Source organism: Lottia gigantea (assembly GCF_000327385.1).
Source record: "Lottia gigantea unplaced genomic scaffold LOTGIsca_35, whole genome shotgun sequence".
NCBI lineage: Eukaryota > Metazoa > Mollusca > Gastropoda > Lottiidae > Lottia > Lottia gigantea.
The window spans coordinates 1,736,737-1,753,657 of record NW_008709190.1 but is presented as its reverse complement, the minus strand read 5'-3'; the positions used below and the strand labels follow the sequence as shown (position 1 = coordinate 1,753,657).

Genomic DNA, 16,921 nt, shown 5'->3' with positions numbered 1-16,921 from the left:
TAGTGCCTTTAGGTATTTGATACTATCAAAGGGTGTTCTCAAGCGTATTTCTACGGAAATCGACAACAAAGGGTTGGTATAAAATCCACATCAAAAAGTCAACTGGAGGTTAAATGCTGCGTTAAAATAATTAAAAAAAAAATATGTTTCGTTTCATTTTTAGAAAAAAAGTATCCCATAATAGCGACGTGATTGAATATTTTTTTAAATAGTTTGATAGTTTCGTTCCGTTGTATAAAATCTAGTACTCCATAATATTATCTACGCCAATTTTACTCCCGGTTGGTCGGTTATTTTTTTTATACCAACCCGACAACGAGTTTCAACGGAAAAATGAGTGTAACATACGCCTTTTTTTTTCTCAAATTCATTACAAGAAACAAGTGTTAAGGAGATAATAATTAAATTCATTCTGCTAAAATGTTGATTTATTATGCTCATTTGAGATGTGTAGATGTGCCTACTTTCTCGTGAAATTCTTAACGTTAAATGATCATTTGAAAAGAGAAACCCAATAACCACAACATGTAGGGCATATGTCATTTCTAATGAATTTCTGAGGACTACCACCAAAACCAACTGTAACCTTCTTTTGGCGACCACTTAACTCTCTTTATGAAGTATCTGTTCCACCATAGGCCTTTAGGCGAAATTACGGAGAATCAAACCAGTCTTAATCCAAAATTCAAATAAATTTAATGACAAATCCATTATACCTAAATGCTTTGTCAGTTATTATGGACACCAATATAGGACTGAGGTAACGTTTCTTACGATGTAGAAAAGAAAATATGTTAAAACCTGAAAACAACGCCTGCTATCTACATCCATATCTCAGCATATTAAGCTTTTAAACAACTCGATATATCATGACATATAGTGTAATGTAATAATGAAAGAAAATATTGATTAAATTATATCATAAAGTCTACTAGACGTGTTTCTAAAGTGTTGAATTATTAATATCTCATACAACGTTCACCTTACGTATATTACGGTGCTTTATTATAGACGTACAGGTTAGCTTAATTTTTGAGGCAGTGCTCCTGCACGCAATGCATTGCGCAATGAGTAAACATTTACAAGAAGCTTCATTTATTCTGTGACTGTAGAGGATCTCTGACGTTACTTGGCCTCGATGTTATCCCATCGCACTATGCTATTTTATGTGCATCTTCTAGTTTCTATCAGTCTAATTTAAATTAGACCAAACTTTCGTTCCGTTTTTTTTATTAGCTTTTATTTTTCATATAGCCAGTCCAGTTGAACGTTCGTCAAATTAACCTGTTAACCTAACCTGAAAATCACCGCGTCACAAAATGCCAGCGCTGGAGAGGGTAAAAATTTGATTTATGAAAGCAGACGGCATCGAGTTAGGTCAAAAGGTTAATTTGGGGAACGTTCAAGAGGGCTGTAGTTAGACTCTAACTGAGGTGGATATATTAAAAATAAAAGCTAATATAAAACGGAACTAGACTGGATTTCCGACGTCAAATTCTCACGTATGATCTGAACTTATTCTTGATGCTTTGTAAATTAGATGATAATTGGATTGTCTTGAACATGCCACAATCTTTTTGTATTGACATATTCATATATTTCTTTACACTAATGGAAATTTCATTAATTCTGTGGAAATTTTTAACCTTTTAACGCATGACGGCCTTTCCACAAAAGTTATTAGACAAATTGTGAGTGCAAAAAACAATACGATTAGACTTACATCAGAGCAATGCAAATTATTCGAAAGACAATATTTCATAGCTTGTTGCTCCTCGAAAAAATTGATAAACCCATCTCTGAAGCTTCGTTTTTCAACCAGGATTCATCGCCAATTAGCTTAAGATATCCGAATTTTTGACATCTATTTTGATATTTTCGGAACATTGAATATATTTCGTAGATTTACTGCTTTAGGATGGTATTCGTATTGATGTCAGTGACTATTTTTGTCCAGTGTATAGTGTTTAGTTGCAGTAATGGAGTCGGCTATCAGAATCTTTTTTCCGTGAGTGGGGGGGAGGGGATTATTTGACTGTACCTACCGACCTGTTAACAGTGCTTGTTTTTGATACAATTGTAACCCCCTGGATTCTGGTAATATGGTTTAATAGCATACTAACTTCTTTACCAAAAGAGTGATCACATAATGAACAACTGTCTTCTTCTTGGTTTTTAATAATGTATTGGAAAACATGTGTCGGGTTTCTCTTTATATCTTTTTTAAGAAAGAAAAAAGGGTTGTCTTAGCTATATAATTACTAAGCTAAAAGGAAGTATCAAAATGTCAATCTCATAAACTTTCCAACGCCTCATCTACTTCAATAACTGTTCTAGCATTTCATTATGACGGCAGCTGGTGAAGTTCTCTGGTATTTTAAACCAGTTTTAACAGTGTTAATCATTAAAGAGCTTTTATTTCTTACTGGTATGACGTCACAAACCTAGCATTTCAAAAGAAGGAAGAAAAGAAAAAAACAACCATTTTTACAAAGAAAACAACTTGAGTTCAAGAAGGTTCAATTTCTACCAGCACCTCCTGTCTATCCAAATGTTGGTTATTGGACTATCTTACCAAATGTACTGAATTGAATACGGAACTACTTTTCAAATAGATGTGAAAACTATCTGAACATTTATTTGCAATTTGGAATAAACAAACACATAAAATATGGCATAATTCTTTGAATTTTTTATTTTTTATTTAATATGCAATTTTTTTGTGCGGGACTGCTGTGTAATGGCGTTTTGCTCATGGAAGTTAACTATTTTCGAAAACAAGACAAAAGTGGTTTTTGTCGAGTACTAATTGATTGATTTCCAATAAAGAGTACAACGGAGTCATAAGTAAGCAGTCCTTCGTTCAAAAACACTTAAAAAGTAAAGCAGAATTCTTTCACGAACAGATAAACAGCATTTACATTTGTTACGCCATTGGAAGCCTTCTCTTTTTTATATATACGTTGACAATATTTTCTCCACATCTCCGATATTTTATCAATATTAACAGAACTTCAAAGGCCTGTGCTCCCTGCAACACAACCTATGAATTTTCAGCCCCCTCGCATTTTACCAAAGATAAAAACTCAATTGTATACAGGACTTAAACAATATTTCTTATGACGAACAGTATTGGAAAATGTTGTCAGTTGTCATTACAGCAGAAACAAATTATCATAGTTATCACATTAAACACACAAGAATACTCTTGCTTTGACCTAATCTTGGCTTAAAAGTGACAATTCGAATTATACACAAGAGATCTCATTTGTATAAGCATAACCGTCTTTTTATACCATGGTCCATTAAAAATACATTAAATAGCAAGAAAACTGGGATTATATGAATATTTATAAAATCATACTGTAAGAACAAGATGCTTTGAAATTCTCTCCGGATACGAATTATACAATATGTTAAGAAAATAGGAACAGCTGAATAGACTGTGAGGCGTCGTTATTTGATATTTTCATTAGTAAGGATTGAAAACAATCGATCTGAAAGTCACAGACAGACAGATTGGACAAAGAGATTAGATGAATAAAAGAATTATAGGTTAAGATATTACTATAGAGCAATATGTTAAAGGTAATACCAAGAGATATAGCATATCGAAATAGCGGTTTAGGTTTTTTTTCCATCGTTTAGAAAGAAAAACATTTATATTGTACGTCTTTCGGCAGCTGGTCTGCTCCTTATTTGGCTAATGCAACACCATACAGACAGTCGCCAGGTTTACGTCCGAGGAGGTGAGGGGGACGGGGGGTGTATATCTAACCTAGTTATGAGATTTTTGCCCGAAAAACATGCCTTTGGTGCTACGAGGGTGGCGACTGCCATGCTATCGGAACCAATTTCTTTCTTTATTAAGGAGATTGTAAAGAAGTTTTTCTATCTCTAGATGAGTATCTGGCACACTTATAGATTCCATTTGCACCGAAATACAATTCCTCTAAGTCAATAGAATGCTAATATAGAAAACGTTTAATCCATTATTCCATTAATATAATTGGAATGAATATCTCATATTAATATGAATTAAGCAATGTATATCATACACAAGGTCAGATTAACTTGAAAATTTACAAAAATCCAAAAACGTTGTAACCTTTTATCCCATAAATTGGATAGGTAACCTAATGACTCCATATAAGTTCGATAGATTTTAAAATTGATCTGAATGGTCAAAATCATCACATCAGACGGTCTGAGGACAATTGATTTATCTCATTACTTAACATCACAAATTGCGTCTGGAAAATAGAATTTAATTGGATGAGCTTTTATCAGAAAGGCTGATGCCTGAACCATTAACGTAGTAGACCAATATATCTATGACACCAGACGACTCGTCTTTTAAATTATCTCCTTTTAATATGTGTCGTATGTGTATGCCCTATAAGAACACTTCTGCGAAAAATTACCGCGAGTTTCACTTTGCAAACTTTAAAGGAATTTTGATGAATACAACAATATTTCCGATTCGAACTATCATTTATTCGACATCTTAAATGTATTATATCGTCGTAAAAAAAACGGAGTACTCTATCTGTTCAATATGTTTTGGTGTCCATGAACGACAAACATAGCCGTCCGCTGAAAAAAAAAACACAAAATGACACATCCATGAATTTTGTAGTATCTAATGATTTTTACAATTATAGTAGTGGATAACTCATTTAGAAACATCTGATGGTACTTCTCGTTGGGGGAGTCCACTACTATACACTTATTTCTCCCGATTTGTTCGTGCTTTGGACGAGATTTTTGGTCACTGGATTATTTTGCTTGTACAGATCTTTTTTTACTATATCTACAGTATGATTACATTCCCGGCTACTCATGGCCCAGATTTGTTCAAATTTTAAATAAACTTGGGCCAACTTCTTAGAAGTTTAATCCATAGCCAAACATCGCGACTTGACTTCTGTACTGTGCAGATGGTATGGTATCGATTAACACAAAAAAAAAGCCCGTTGACCTAACGACTGCCAAACGTTTAATGAGAAAAAGATATTCGTTTTGTTGTCACATGTACTTGTATGGATTGGGCTAATTATGGTCGGAGTGTCTCAGAAATAAAATATAAAGTCAGCCTAATAAGATTAAATCGATTTGTTCTGGCGGCAAATAAACAAATCAATTTCAATGAATTCTCTCGTTTGAGACAATGACATTTCCCTAATTAAATTCTTTTCCTGCCAGAAAAAGTTGGTTTCCAATCGAGTTCAACTGGAATTTAATTACTTTTAGTTTAACGTCTACTGAGAAAAGAAATATTCAATAGTTGTTGGTGAAAGGTAACTCATTAATTATACACCTTATAATCGGATTAAAAGTTTGGGAATGAAGAGAAAGGCTAGTATTGGATGTGTAATGATTGGTATTTGATATGTAATGATTGGTATTGGATGTGTAATGAAAGTTGCGTTAGATTTACATTACACATGACAGTAATATACAAAAATGTCTAAACTTATCCGAATATTGGACTGTTTTTGGCCATGTTATGATAGTAGCGTGCCACAGGCATAAAACATGTAATGGTTGCAACGGCACGAGGCATGTACTGACAAAAAACTATTGGCATTAGATATGTAATGATAGCAGAACACTATTGGCAATAGATTTGAAATTATAGCATGTATTGATAGATGTGTTCAATTGCTAAAAGACACGTATTGATAGTACTGTGCCACATTACTAATGTATTGATAGCAATGTATCATTGACATTAAACACGTACTGATGGTAAAGAAGCATTAGCACGTTACTTGTAAAGGTAGAAGAGAAAAAACTGGCATTAGACAGTGTACATTTTACATTACACATATACAAATGTAATGCCTGTAGACCTTCTCATCAGCATTAATGCTGTAATGATCACAGTAAACCATTTGCATAAGTATATCGTTAGAAAAATCCATGTAGTGACTGAAGAATACCATTGACATTAGACATGCACACCAGAAGAGTACCATTTGCATTAGATACCATAGGCATTAGATATGGACTTGTACCATCGAACATACCTTCACTAAATTGATGCCAAATCCAGCCGTAATGTTACATTCTCAAGAACGACATCTGGTGATAACATGTTTTTTTGTTGCTTTTTCAGAACCGGAACTGAATGATCTGAAATGGAGTCCGAAGCTGTTTTGGGAACTGTGATAGATTCAGTTGAAAGTGATGACGTAGAAAGAACAGATAACGTTCCAGTGTTATCGTGGGAGAACGGTGTTTGGGACGGTACAACCACTAATGTTAAAAAGGCGCCATTTTACCCTCGAAATCGCTTCATTTCCAAACGAACTTTAAAACGGTGCAGCCATATTGTGACTTTACTCTTGGGAATTCTATTAACATGTGTGGCCTTAGGACTTATTGTGGCAGGATCATTTAGATTACACGAGTGTCATCAAATTACAACATTCACGGTGAGTTTCAAATAACACTGAAATTTCAATATTCTTTTAATGTCACGACACTTTTTTCCCTCCTCTCTCTCTCTTTCGTTTTCCAATTGATTCAGGAAATTACTTCGAGAAAAGAGATATGTAAAATTGCTGTTAAGAGCGAGCGAAAGTTTGTCATAAGAAAACAAAAACACTTCGAAAATTGCGATTTCTTCTAAAGTTCATTTGAAGTTTTTGCAATTTTCTGATTCATCGATTATATGCTCTTGTTACTGAAAGCAAAAGTGTATGTAATGAACTGATTATCGATTTCTAACGCATCCATAAATATCCATCGTTCAGTCATTCAACTAGCCGAAAAGAAAACATGGTCAAATGGGATAACACAGAAGAGCTATTCTCAGACTTTTATGTGGTGAATAAGTATTATTGGAGAAATGGCCACTGTCTGACGTCTGTAACACATTTGATATCTAAATTACATTGGAGATGTAAATGGTGATGGATTGCCTGCTTTAAGAGCAGCGTTATTACCTAACGTTCAATTATTGTTGAATCATTCGAGAGTCGAGATATGACTGGGCTATTGGCTTTAATCTTGACTTATGTGGCATGATTTACAATGTCCTAGACGAAGTAATTAATACGAATCAATCACAATGTGATAATCATGCTATATCAAACGTTGGGGGAATTATGTCACTTCGGTAATATCTCTCTTTTAATTGCATTTTCTGTCCAGGGATGTCAGAACATACCAAAAGAATTTATATAAGCTCTATGAGCCATTTCCCAATAAAAACTTCCTAATTGAATGCTTGAAGTAGATGATGGTCGTGCGAATTAACCGAGTTTTGCAAAACGCTGCTTTTTTGTCCAAGTGGCCCAATGAACATCACATGTAAAGTTCGTTGGTATTTATAATAACTTAATACCTAATGGGTTTCATTATTTACTGAACTAGTTCATTCCCTTAAGTTATTAAAAACACAGTCGTTTATGGTATATCTGGAAGGTATGCTTAAAAACAGATTATCCAAAGTTAGCAACTTTAGTATAGAACAATTCTATTACTAAGACCTAGAATTTAGTTAATAAAACGAAGTTATCATCGAATGAATCCTAAAAATGATTGTACCTAATGAGAATAGCATAGTGAAAATCGAAAATAGCACAGTACATTGAAATGTCCCTTTGCAAGTGTAATGAAGCTTAATAACAACCACTGATGGTACCAGCTTTGAAAAAGTTAGAGAATTCGTGGAAATTGATTGACTTAATCTGTTTTTTATATTTAAAGATACAGCATCCAATAAAAGAAGATGTCAATACTAAAATAGGGGATAAATATTTTACTGTAGGTAAGTATCACCAAGTACACTTTATAAAGTAACCTGTTGGTTGGGAGTAACATATATTTGAATAACGCAACCTGAACAGTTCTAATTTTTTTTTCTATACGTGCGCTCAAATCACAGTGATCGCTAAGGTGTCACCTTTATTCTGCATATGCCTGCGATCAAATTTGTACTGTGACAAACCTATAAAACCTTATGAGTTGCCTTCTGAACACTATATTCTATTCGCAACCATGCGCAACTGGTGATCGCTATGGTGTGAGGGCTCAAGTTTAGTCAAAACAGTTTGGAAATTTGAAAAATACTAAGAGGCCGAATGTCATCAACTGAAGTCACAATAGTCTGTATTTCATGAATTGATTAACCTTTCGTCATGTCAGTCGCTGACAGCAGTACATTAAGTGTAAATGTATGTTAACTGCTTTCGGATTTCCACTGTGAAAGGTATCGTCTGGTAGCTCAAATTTAGTAACTAAATCGTTAAGCGACAAGCATCGCGTTGCCTGTGTTCATTGTATTATGAGAGACACTCGGCTACATTAACACCGGCCATGTTCTATGGATTAACAGGAGTCCAGCGTCCATTATGATTAGATCGGGTAAACATGTTTTTCAAATCGTCTTCCCCGTGATATGATGATTCATGTCTGAAAGGTTCCCGAAATATGGAAATCAAATACAGTAAGACCAGCAAAGTTTCCCAGAGTTTTGAACTCTATACGTAAAGTTGTTAACAGCTTCGTCAACTTCAGAAATTGTATGACAAACTATCAGACACGTATCACCAATATCAAGACATGTGGTAGACAGGTCTACTACACGCCTGTCTAGTTGTCTACACGCCAATCCAGCTGCCTACACGCCTGTCTAGTGATATTGGTAGATTGATTTTTTTGATGAAGTCACAACTTGCTAGGTTCTGACATGTATTATAACAGATGTGAATCAATTATTTAGACAAATTTCTTGTGCAATCTTCTTCAAACATAATCGTCCATGTCAAGTTAACACAAGTCTTGTACTAATGACAAGGTTATTTCGCCATTTCCTGCAATCTTCAGCATAATCGTGCATGTCAGGATAACACAATTATTGTACCAATGACAAGGTTATTTCGCCATTTCTTACAATCTTCAACATAATCGTCCATGTCAAGATAACATAAATCTTGTAAAAATGGTTATATCGCCATTTCATGTACTCTTCAACAAAAATCGTCCATGAAGGTTAACATAACTCTTGTAAAAATGACAAGGTTATATCGCCATTTCATGTACTCTTCAACAAAAATCGTCCATGAAAGTTAACATAACTCTTGTAAAAATGACAAGGTTATATCGTTATTCAGTGAATATCATAACACATTATATACAAAAACCAGCCTAACCAAAACTTGTGCCTTTTTAAGTGACTTTAGCTGACTGGAATTATACCGCATAGCACATGGAACATATCTATCTTTACTCACCAAACTATTCGTCCATTAAAGTTGATTTCCGAAACTTTCTAAATTAAAGATTTAATTAATATCTTAGAAAAATATTTTTAAAGGCGTATTGTTATGTTCTTGATTGGAAAACACCACTTTCGAAAATTTCAAGTTGACAGAAATAATGTTAGGTTTTGCAAAATAGAAACGACTAATATGAATGTGTACAAAGTTCTTATTCCAATGATTAATTACGAGATTTCCTAGCCTCGACCATATGGCCATCAAGATAGGAAATAGAATGTTACATTTCCAATTCCAACAAAGGAAGGGCATTCATAGAAAACTTTTGAAATGATATAGGAATGAATCTAATGGTTGAAATTTATTACATTAATGAAGAATCTGATAGCAGCAGGCTGGTAAAAATTATATAGACCAACTTGAAATCTAAAAGCGTTTTTCTTGTTTAAATTTATCTTCACGATGACAAGTTATTAAAAACTGCGTTGGTTTAAGTCTCTGGCAATGTTTTCCTCTTACTGAAACATACTATCTTTAATAAACCACAAAGGCAGGCAATCTATATTTAAAGAATTCCACTAGGAAACATTGCGTAAAGCCTTCCTTCCATTCTCTCTTTAATCGTTCAAGTATAAGAATTGTTTTCTCGAAGCAAATCAATAATTCCAACTCTTATTCAAACAAGAGCCTAACGAACCGTTTATTTACACGTTTAACTCAGATTAAATCAAAAATAATGCGAAGAAGGGAAACACTTAAGTAATTTATGGTTACAAAAAACCTCCTTAGCAATTACCTTATTACGGTCGATTACTCTCGGTTTAATCACGACTAGAGACATTATTTCATTAGTAACTCTCCATTATTCATAACCTTAAAAACGTGAAATGAAATGGAACGTAATGGAGGTTTACGTTTTGTTGTTGAAAGACTTAGAGACGGGAGTTTTGATAAGAGCTGTAGTACCAGATCTCCACCTCTCTCCTTTAGGCGTCCTTGCACATTCGTTGAATGATCATCCAACATGCAAAGTTCCATTATTTTCAACACCGAAAATGTGTCACCTTAATTTGATCTATTTTTCGGTTTCCATCTGCCGTAGGTTCTTCATGTACTCACTTACACACAGAGCCTTGAGTTTTCATTCAATCTAATAATTAGACGTCACATCTACAGAGACTAGAACAAAAGCAAATTGTGCTCTGGGTATTCATTCTAATCAGACAGTCTACGAGTGATATTACTTTCTGTGAAATATTATTGAAAGTAATTTAGTCTAGTCACACGGAATATTTTGACAAGACTTTATACACTTGTCACAAAGTTGACAAGTAATTTCCCACAGATCGCAGTATTTCTAGTTATTAAATTACGTGACTGTCATAACCTCTTGTATAGTAATTTGTTCAACCATTTCCAATTTTATTCTGTTATAGATCAGCTTGTGAAACTCAATAATTACGCCTTTAATAAACCTGCCAAGCAGTCATCAACTGACAGAACGAGTGATTATTTACCGGAAGTGGATGGTGATGCCAGTCTCGCAGTAGACGGAAGTTTAGATACGTGTTCAAGAACAGGTATCGTTTTGACATTCAAGTCCCCTGTAGTTCAGGTTGAACTATGAGAGCGATGGATTTTTCTTTTGTTTTCCATTCATCGTATATCGACTAGAAATGAAAAAGTGTGTCTTTTGAAACAGTAAAACAGTCTACAAGCTACAAAAATGATCTGTCAAATAGCTCTTCTGACATTGCTGAAGTTATACCGATTTGTTCAAAATATTCACACAAAGTGCTACCCAAGAAAAGTTTCTTGACACGGTTTCATGCGATGTCACAATGTCCCATGACCTATACTGAATACTAAACTTATTTTAACAGACGGACAATCATCACCATCATGGCGTGTAGATTTTGGTAGATTGATGCCAGTAGGCAGCATTCGGTTATACCTAAGTAATTTTACATGTAAGTATCAAATTGTGGTCCACTCATGCTTCTGCATTGGAAGGTTATATGGCAATATTCTGATATTGAAGCTGTTCATCAGTTTTTGATTTTAATCTTGATGCCGATAACACTGCATGTTTGATTGCCTTGATGACGATTAAGGATTCATAACTGCATTGTTCCAATTGATTTTCTTATTCTTGTATTTAATTGCTTTAAATTGCGTTGGGATGGTCTTATAGCTTTTTCTGATGGTGGTGATCGAAGCTTTTGCCTATGAAGATTATGGAGACTAGTTTAACAAACTTTTTTCCTTGTGAGCTAATGAGGACGAACAACATCAGACTATGAGGGAAAATGAAATGAAATGAATGGGGTTTTACGTCCTACTTTTTTGCACCATTTTGGCTAATGAAGACGAGACTATGAGGGAACGGGATGGTTTCTGTGGCATTAGCCTTCATTGACGATTTCCAACTGACAGAGGTTTCTAAAGTACAGACAGCTTCTGATCCCCATCAGGACAATTATAGAGCAAGTGCCAGCCCAATTCATTAAAGAATCGAGATCAAAGCTGCTTTCTCTCATTGCAGATGATGATAATATAGATATATTTGTTGGAATGAGTAAACAGATAGTAGAAAATAGATTATGTGTTCGACATCATCATGGCACTAGAACAGCTGTACCAGACATTAGATTACAGTGTACATCGGAACTTAGTGGAAGGTAAGATAAAGTGATAGCTGTAGCTTAGCAAACAGGTACTGTGTCGTGTCAAGGCTCCAAAAACTAGATCACGGAAAGTGAAAGAACATAGAGCCTATATTGATGGAGTTTGCCCATTTTGCATTGAATTCCACAATTATTCAATCTGGACTGTTTTGAGACACCTGCAACTAGATTTTACAAGGATAACAACTTAGGTTCACAGTTAAGGATCCTTTCTACCAGCTAGTTTGGGAAACTCCACTAAGTGCAAAAACCAAAGCCAATCCAACAGTGGGAAGACCTTATAGAATTAATTACCACCTTCGAGTATTGATCTGGACATTAACTACATTTTAATAATATCATGCAACAACTTTATACAATATCTCGAGTACTATTACGCTGTTAATCTAGTGTATTAATTTTCCCTACTGTCAAGAAAATGTAATAATTTGGTTTCAGGTATCTAGGAATCATATTAAATATGAATGGAACTATCGATGATATGAAAGTATTGGTATTATGTGAAGTAATGGTATTTGGTCGTTAAAGCATCGTTGTAATGCTAATGTTAAGATGAAAGTATTGATAATGGTGAAGTAAGGTTATTTGGTCTTCAAAAGCATTATCATAATATTAACGTGAAAGTATTGGGATCGTTTAAACATTAATATATTGCTGTCGATGATATGAAAGTATTGGTATTATGTGAAATAATGGTGTTTGGTCGCTTAAATATTAACATAATGAAAGTATTGTTATAATGTGAGGCAATTGTGTTTAAAGTACTATTATAATGATGGTGGTAAGATTAAAGTATTGGTCATAATAAACATTAACTTAATAATGATGGTAACATGAAAGTATTGGAAATGTGAAGTAATGGTAATTGATCAATAAAAAATTAACGTAATAATGATGGTAACATTAACGTAATAATGATGGTAACATGAAGCATTTGTATTAAGTGAAGTAATGGTAATTGATCAATAAAACATTAACATAATAATGATGGTAACACGAAGCATTTGTATTTAGTGAAGTAATGGTAATTGATCAATAAAACATTAACGTAATAATGATGGTAGCATGAAGCATTTCTATTAAGTGAAGTAATGGTATTCGGTCGTTGAAACGTTAACATAATATTGGTAACATGAAAGTATTGGTATTATTCGTACGTGTAATGGTATTTGGTCGTTCAAAACATTAACATAATGAGAACGTCAACAGAAAGTGTTGGTATTATGTGAAGTAATGACTTTGACCTTTAAAATATTAATATTATGCTGATGGTAATAAGGAAGTATTGCATTATGTGAAGTAATAGTAATTGGTCGTTAAAAGCATAATGGTAACATGAAATTATTGGTATTAAGGATGGTGAAGGATTGATATTTGATCGTTAAAACGCCTAAAATAATGATGATAGGAATGATAGCATGATAGTAATGGCATTTGCTCGTTAAAAAACCTTAGCATAATCATGATGGTAGCATGATTGGTATGTTGTGAAGAGGTGGTACTTGGTTTCAACGTCAAGGCAACAATAATTAAAAGACCGAATGTTATGGACGTAAGATATGAATGCCATTGATATTGAATTCGAGTGGAAACATAAAGCCTACAAGCCTATGACACTTAAGGGGAGAATTTGATAAACGACTGCCGGATTCTATGTTCGGCGAAGGTTTTGAAATGAGTGATCTTCAATACCATTTTGCGTGAAATTTTGGAAATGTGATTTTGTTTACATATTTACAATTACCACTTATTGCTATGTTTACGTAAACACGTTATCGTTAATTGATGTAGAACCGTTGCTGAAAACGTACGACACGGACCTTATAGGCAAACGTGGAATACAATGAAACTTAAAGGTTGTGTTATTTTATTTCATCATTTAATATTTACAAGTTTTTTTCTTTTATATATATGAATATTCTTGGTTTATCATGGGGACTTTGCCATTGGTTGTTCAATTTTGCACCCCTTTCATAATGTTTACATAGCTGATTACTGGATGAAAAAAAGAAATATTTTGTAACATCAGGGTACAAAATTGATTGAACATTACTAGCGCTGATTGTCCTGGATTACTTTTTTAGGGAAATTGATTGATTGACCCTCCTTTGTCAAAAACTTCAATTGGAAGTGAGTAGATTAACATGTTTGAAATTGAACAAGTACAGTAAGACTTTTTTTTCAGAACGCTGGACGAAAATACTTCCATAGAGAATTTCAAATCATTGTTAATAATTCAAAGCGAAAAATTTCCTTAGACATTGTCAGACCATCATCATAAGAATAATACACAGACAGTGTTCTATCAAATCTATTTACATGAAATATAAATGTCAACTATGTCAGCTTCTATCAAACATGATAGGTGTATAAAGAAAAATGCCCACGCATCAAGAATCGAATTATATAACGCTAGTATCATATTACTGTACATAATCATAGAAAATCTGTATATATTTCTTCTGTATATGTGAATTTTATAAATTAAATTGGAACGACGAGTTCGACTGTATTTCTATATTCAACAGCTAACTAATTTCCCAAATCTAAGTCCCGGTATAGGTCGAGATAATACCTTTGGATTTTTCAACCCGGTTTCCCCATGTCAGTGATGCAGGTAAGAGGGGCTGACATGACTCGTCTAGTCGTTCGGATAGGACAATAAACCTATTGTGAAGGACTGTTGGATCGAAAAAGAGTAGGCTTATGCCGCCGCCCTGGCATAATTTCATTGTCGTTGTCCGTCTTCATTAGGCCAATTAAGTGCAGAAGAGTAGGACGTAAACTCGCAATGACATAAGAGGCACCGATAACAAATTTCAGCGATTTAGACAGCAAGCAAGCATTTAAGGACATGCTGTTAGTGAAGAACTTAAAATTTGGTAATTAAATTCAAGTAAGGCCGTCTGCTTGAACTATCTGTAAAACGCCTGGCGCCATGTGCACACAAAAATGAATCATCATTTTAAGAATCATTTGTGACATAAAAAATAAAAGAATGGTTTTGCTTGGATACAGATTTAACAATATCTGTTATCACCTAATGAATTGTCAAAAAGCATTATATAACATGAACTATTTCTCATATCATCCAAGTGAACTTCAAGCGTGGACACCAAGCCTCGGAAACCGGTGCTCTTGGTAGAAATCGGGCATTGAAGGTGCGATATTTCCGCAAAGAGCGCTGACAATAAAAAAATCTCTAAGCAATTACAGTATCCAAGCAGTGGCTAAACTAGATAATTAGTGGGGTGGGGGCGTGAACTTAATAGGTTGTGCAACTCTCCAAGGGATGGTGACCCCTTAGGGTTGGGGATCGTATACTTGGTTTCACCAGTCCCTATGGTAGTTGAGCCACTGTATCCAGGAAGATGTTTACGATTTCACAGACGAACTAATGAGCCAGTGTTTCCAATAACATAACTACTCCTGCACTAACTTATAGACATCTTTTCTATCTAATTGTATTTATGGACCATTGAGGTAATGAAGAAATCGTGTAATACGATTGTGATGTGTTTTAAAAATATTTTTATTCAATTTAACTCGCATGTAGACTAATCCGCGTTTCTATTGGCACGTAAAACTTTCAGTCGATGGGGATCGATAGGAATGGTGTGTAACATTTCATTATCTTAATGAGAAAACCAAATACGGTTATTATGAGCCTTTGTTGTGTTATCTGCAGGAATTAATGAAAAGCTTCATGTGTACGAACGTTTTATGTACGGTCAAAGCATGTTTGATATTACATTAAAGCCCTGGCTGTAACATTTTGATACGAAGTTAAGTCCAGATTTATCTGCAAAAAGAAAACACAAAACAATAAATCAGTTAGTTGATGAAGTAAGACATCGGCAAAGTCAAGGGAACGGACACCTTTTTTTATTAAAGGAACACGTTCGCCATTCGTGCAACCTTCCAAACCTTAGTCTCAGAAATAAGAATGTTTTTAGCCAAGCTAATTAGTAATAGTGTTCACAGCTCATTGTCGAAATCCAACTTTTTAAATCCATCCATCCAGACTCGTCTTTACTTGAGACAACGCCATATATAGAAAAGACATATATATATATACATAAATATGAAGACCATTAGATATTCAAGACCCACACCAGTCCCCGAAAATTTCGAACCGTTAAAAAGTCTATGCAAGGTTAGCCTACGCCAATACGTGCACAATATACTCGGTGGCCAAGCTGAAAGCAAAACACAGGTGTGGAATAGTAAATATTCTATTTGAATACGTGCGTGAAGTCACAAGCACTTCTGATAATATCGAGAATAATTTTCATCTAAAGGGAAATAACTTGAACAGATTTTTGAAAAATGACTATATCCATATCATAGTCACAAAAGAAGTCATAGACTCCGTCGTCTTTGAATCATTATCAAAACCTGACTAAATCAATGATGGAATGTATACATCGTATTTTATAGCGTACCTGGTTGCTACCTTTTAGACAATGTACGTTACACAATTTTTACCATGGAACCTTACCAAGTTTAATCGAAATATGTTTACAATTTAACGTGGGCAAGATGAAATATCAAAACGATCAAATGTCGACATTCGCAGTGAACAGAGTAGAGACAATAGGATTTTACAGAACTGGGTATGCATAAATATGTCTTTTGTTATAATGCAATGTAATAATGCATATGTAAATTCTATAAATTCATCTTTGGTCATCATGATTCGCGAAGACAAATCAAACACCATTCATTTGGAATGTGGTTGAGAAGACAGTTTGTGACTGGACACATCAATAAATGACACATTGGAACGGAGTCTCCGAGAGATATAATAACATACTAAATACACCACAAATGTTATTCCCTACCACATATTACTGAATCCACTGGTTCATCTGATCAGTCGTCTGAAAAGAATATGTCTGGAAAAAGTCTTTTGAACGTCTTAACTAACTACTGTCAACCTTCAAGCTAATGTTTTTATTATGGTATTTAAAAAGTCTGGTCGTTTAAAAGACAAGAGATAGA

The 16,921-nt window shown here is 34.2% G+C and overlaps 1 protein-coding gene across 1 annotated transcript; it reads left to right on the top strand.

Moving 5' to 3' along the window:
• Positions 1–6,143: 6,143 nt before the first annotated feature.
• Positions 6,144–12,443, top strand: LOTGIDRAFT_162717 (hypothetical protein; the record flags this gene model as incomplete). Its single annotated transcript, XM_009058715.1, has 6 exons — positions 6,144–6,440; positions 7,720–7,780; positions 10,667–10,810; positions 11,114–11,200; positions 11,776–11,911; positions 12,356–12,443. The coding sequence occupies 6 exons, from the start codon at positions 6,144–6,146 to the stop codon at positions 12,441–12,443; spliced, it is 813 nt and encodes a 270-aa protein (XP_009056963.1).
• Between the last annotated feature and the right edge of the window lie 4,478 nt (positions 12,444–16,921).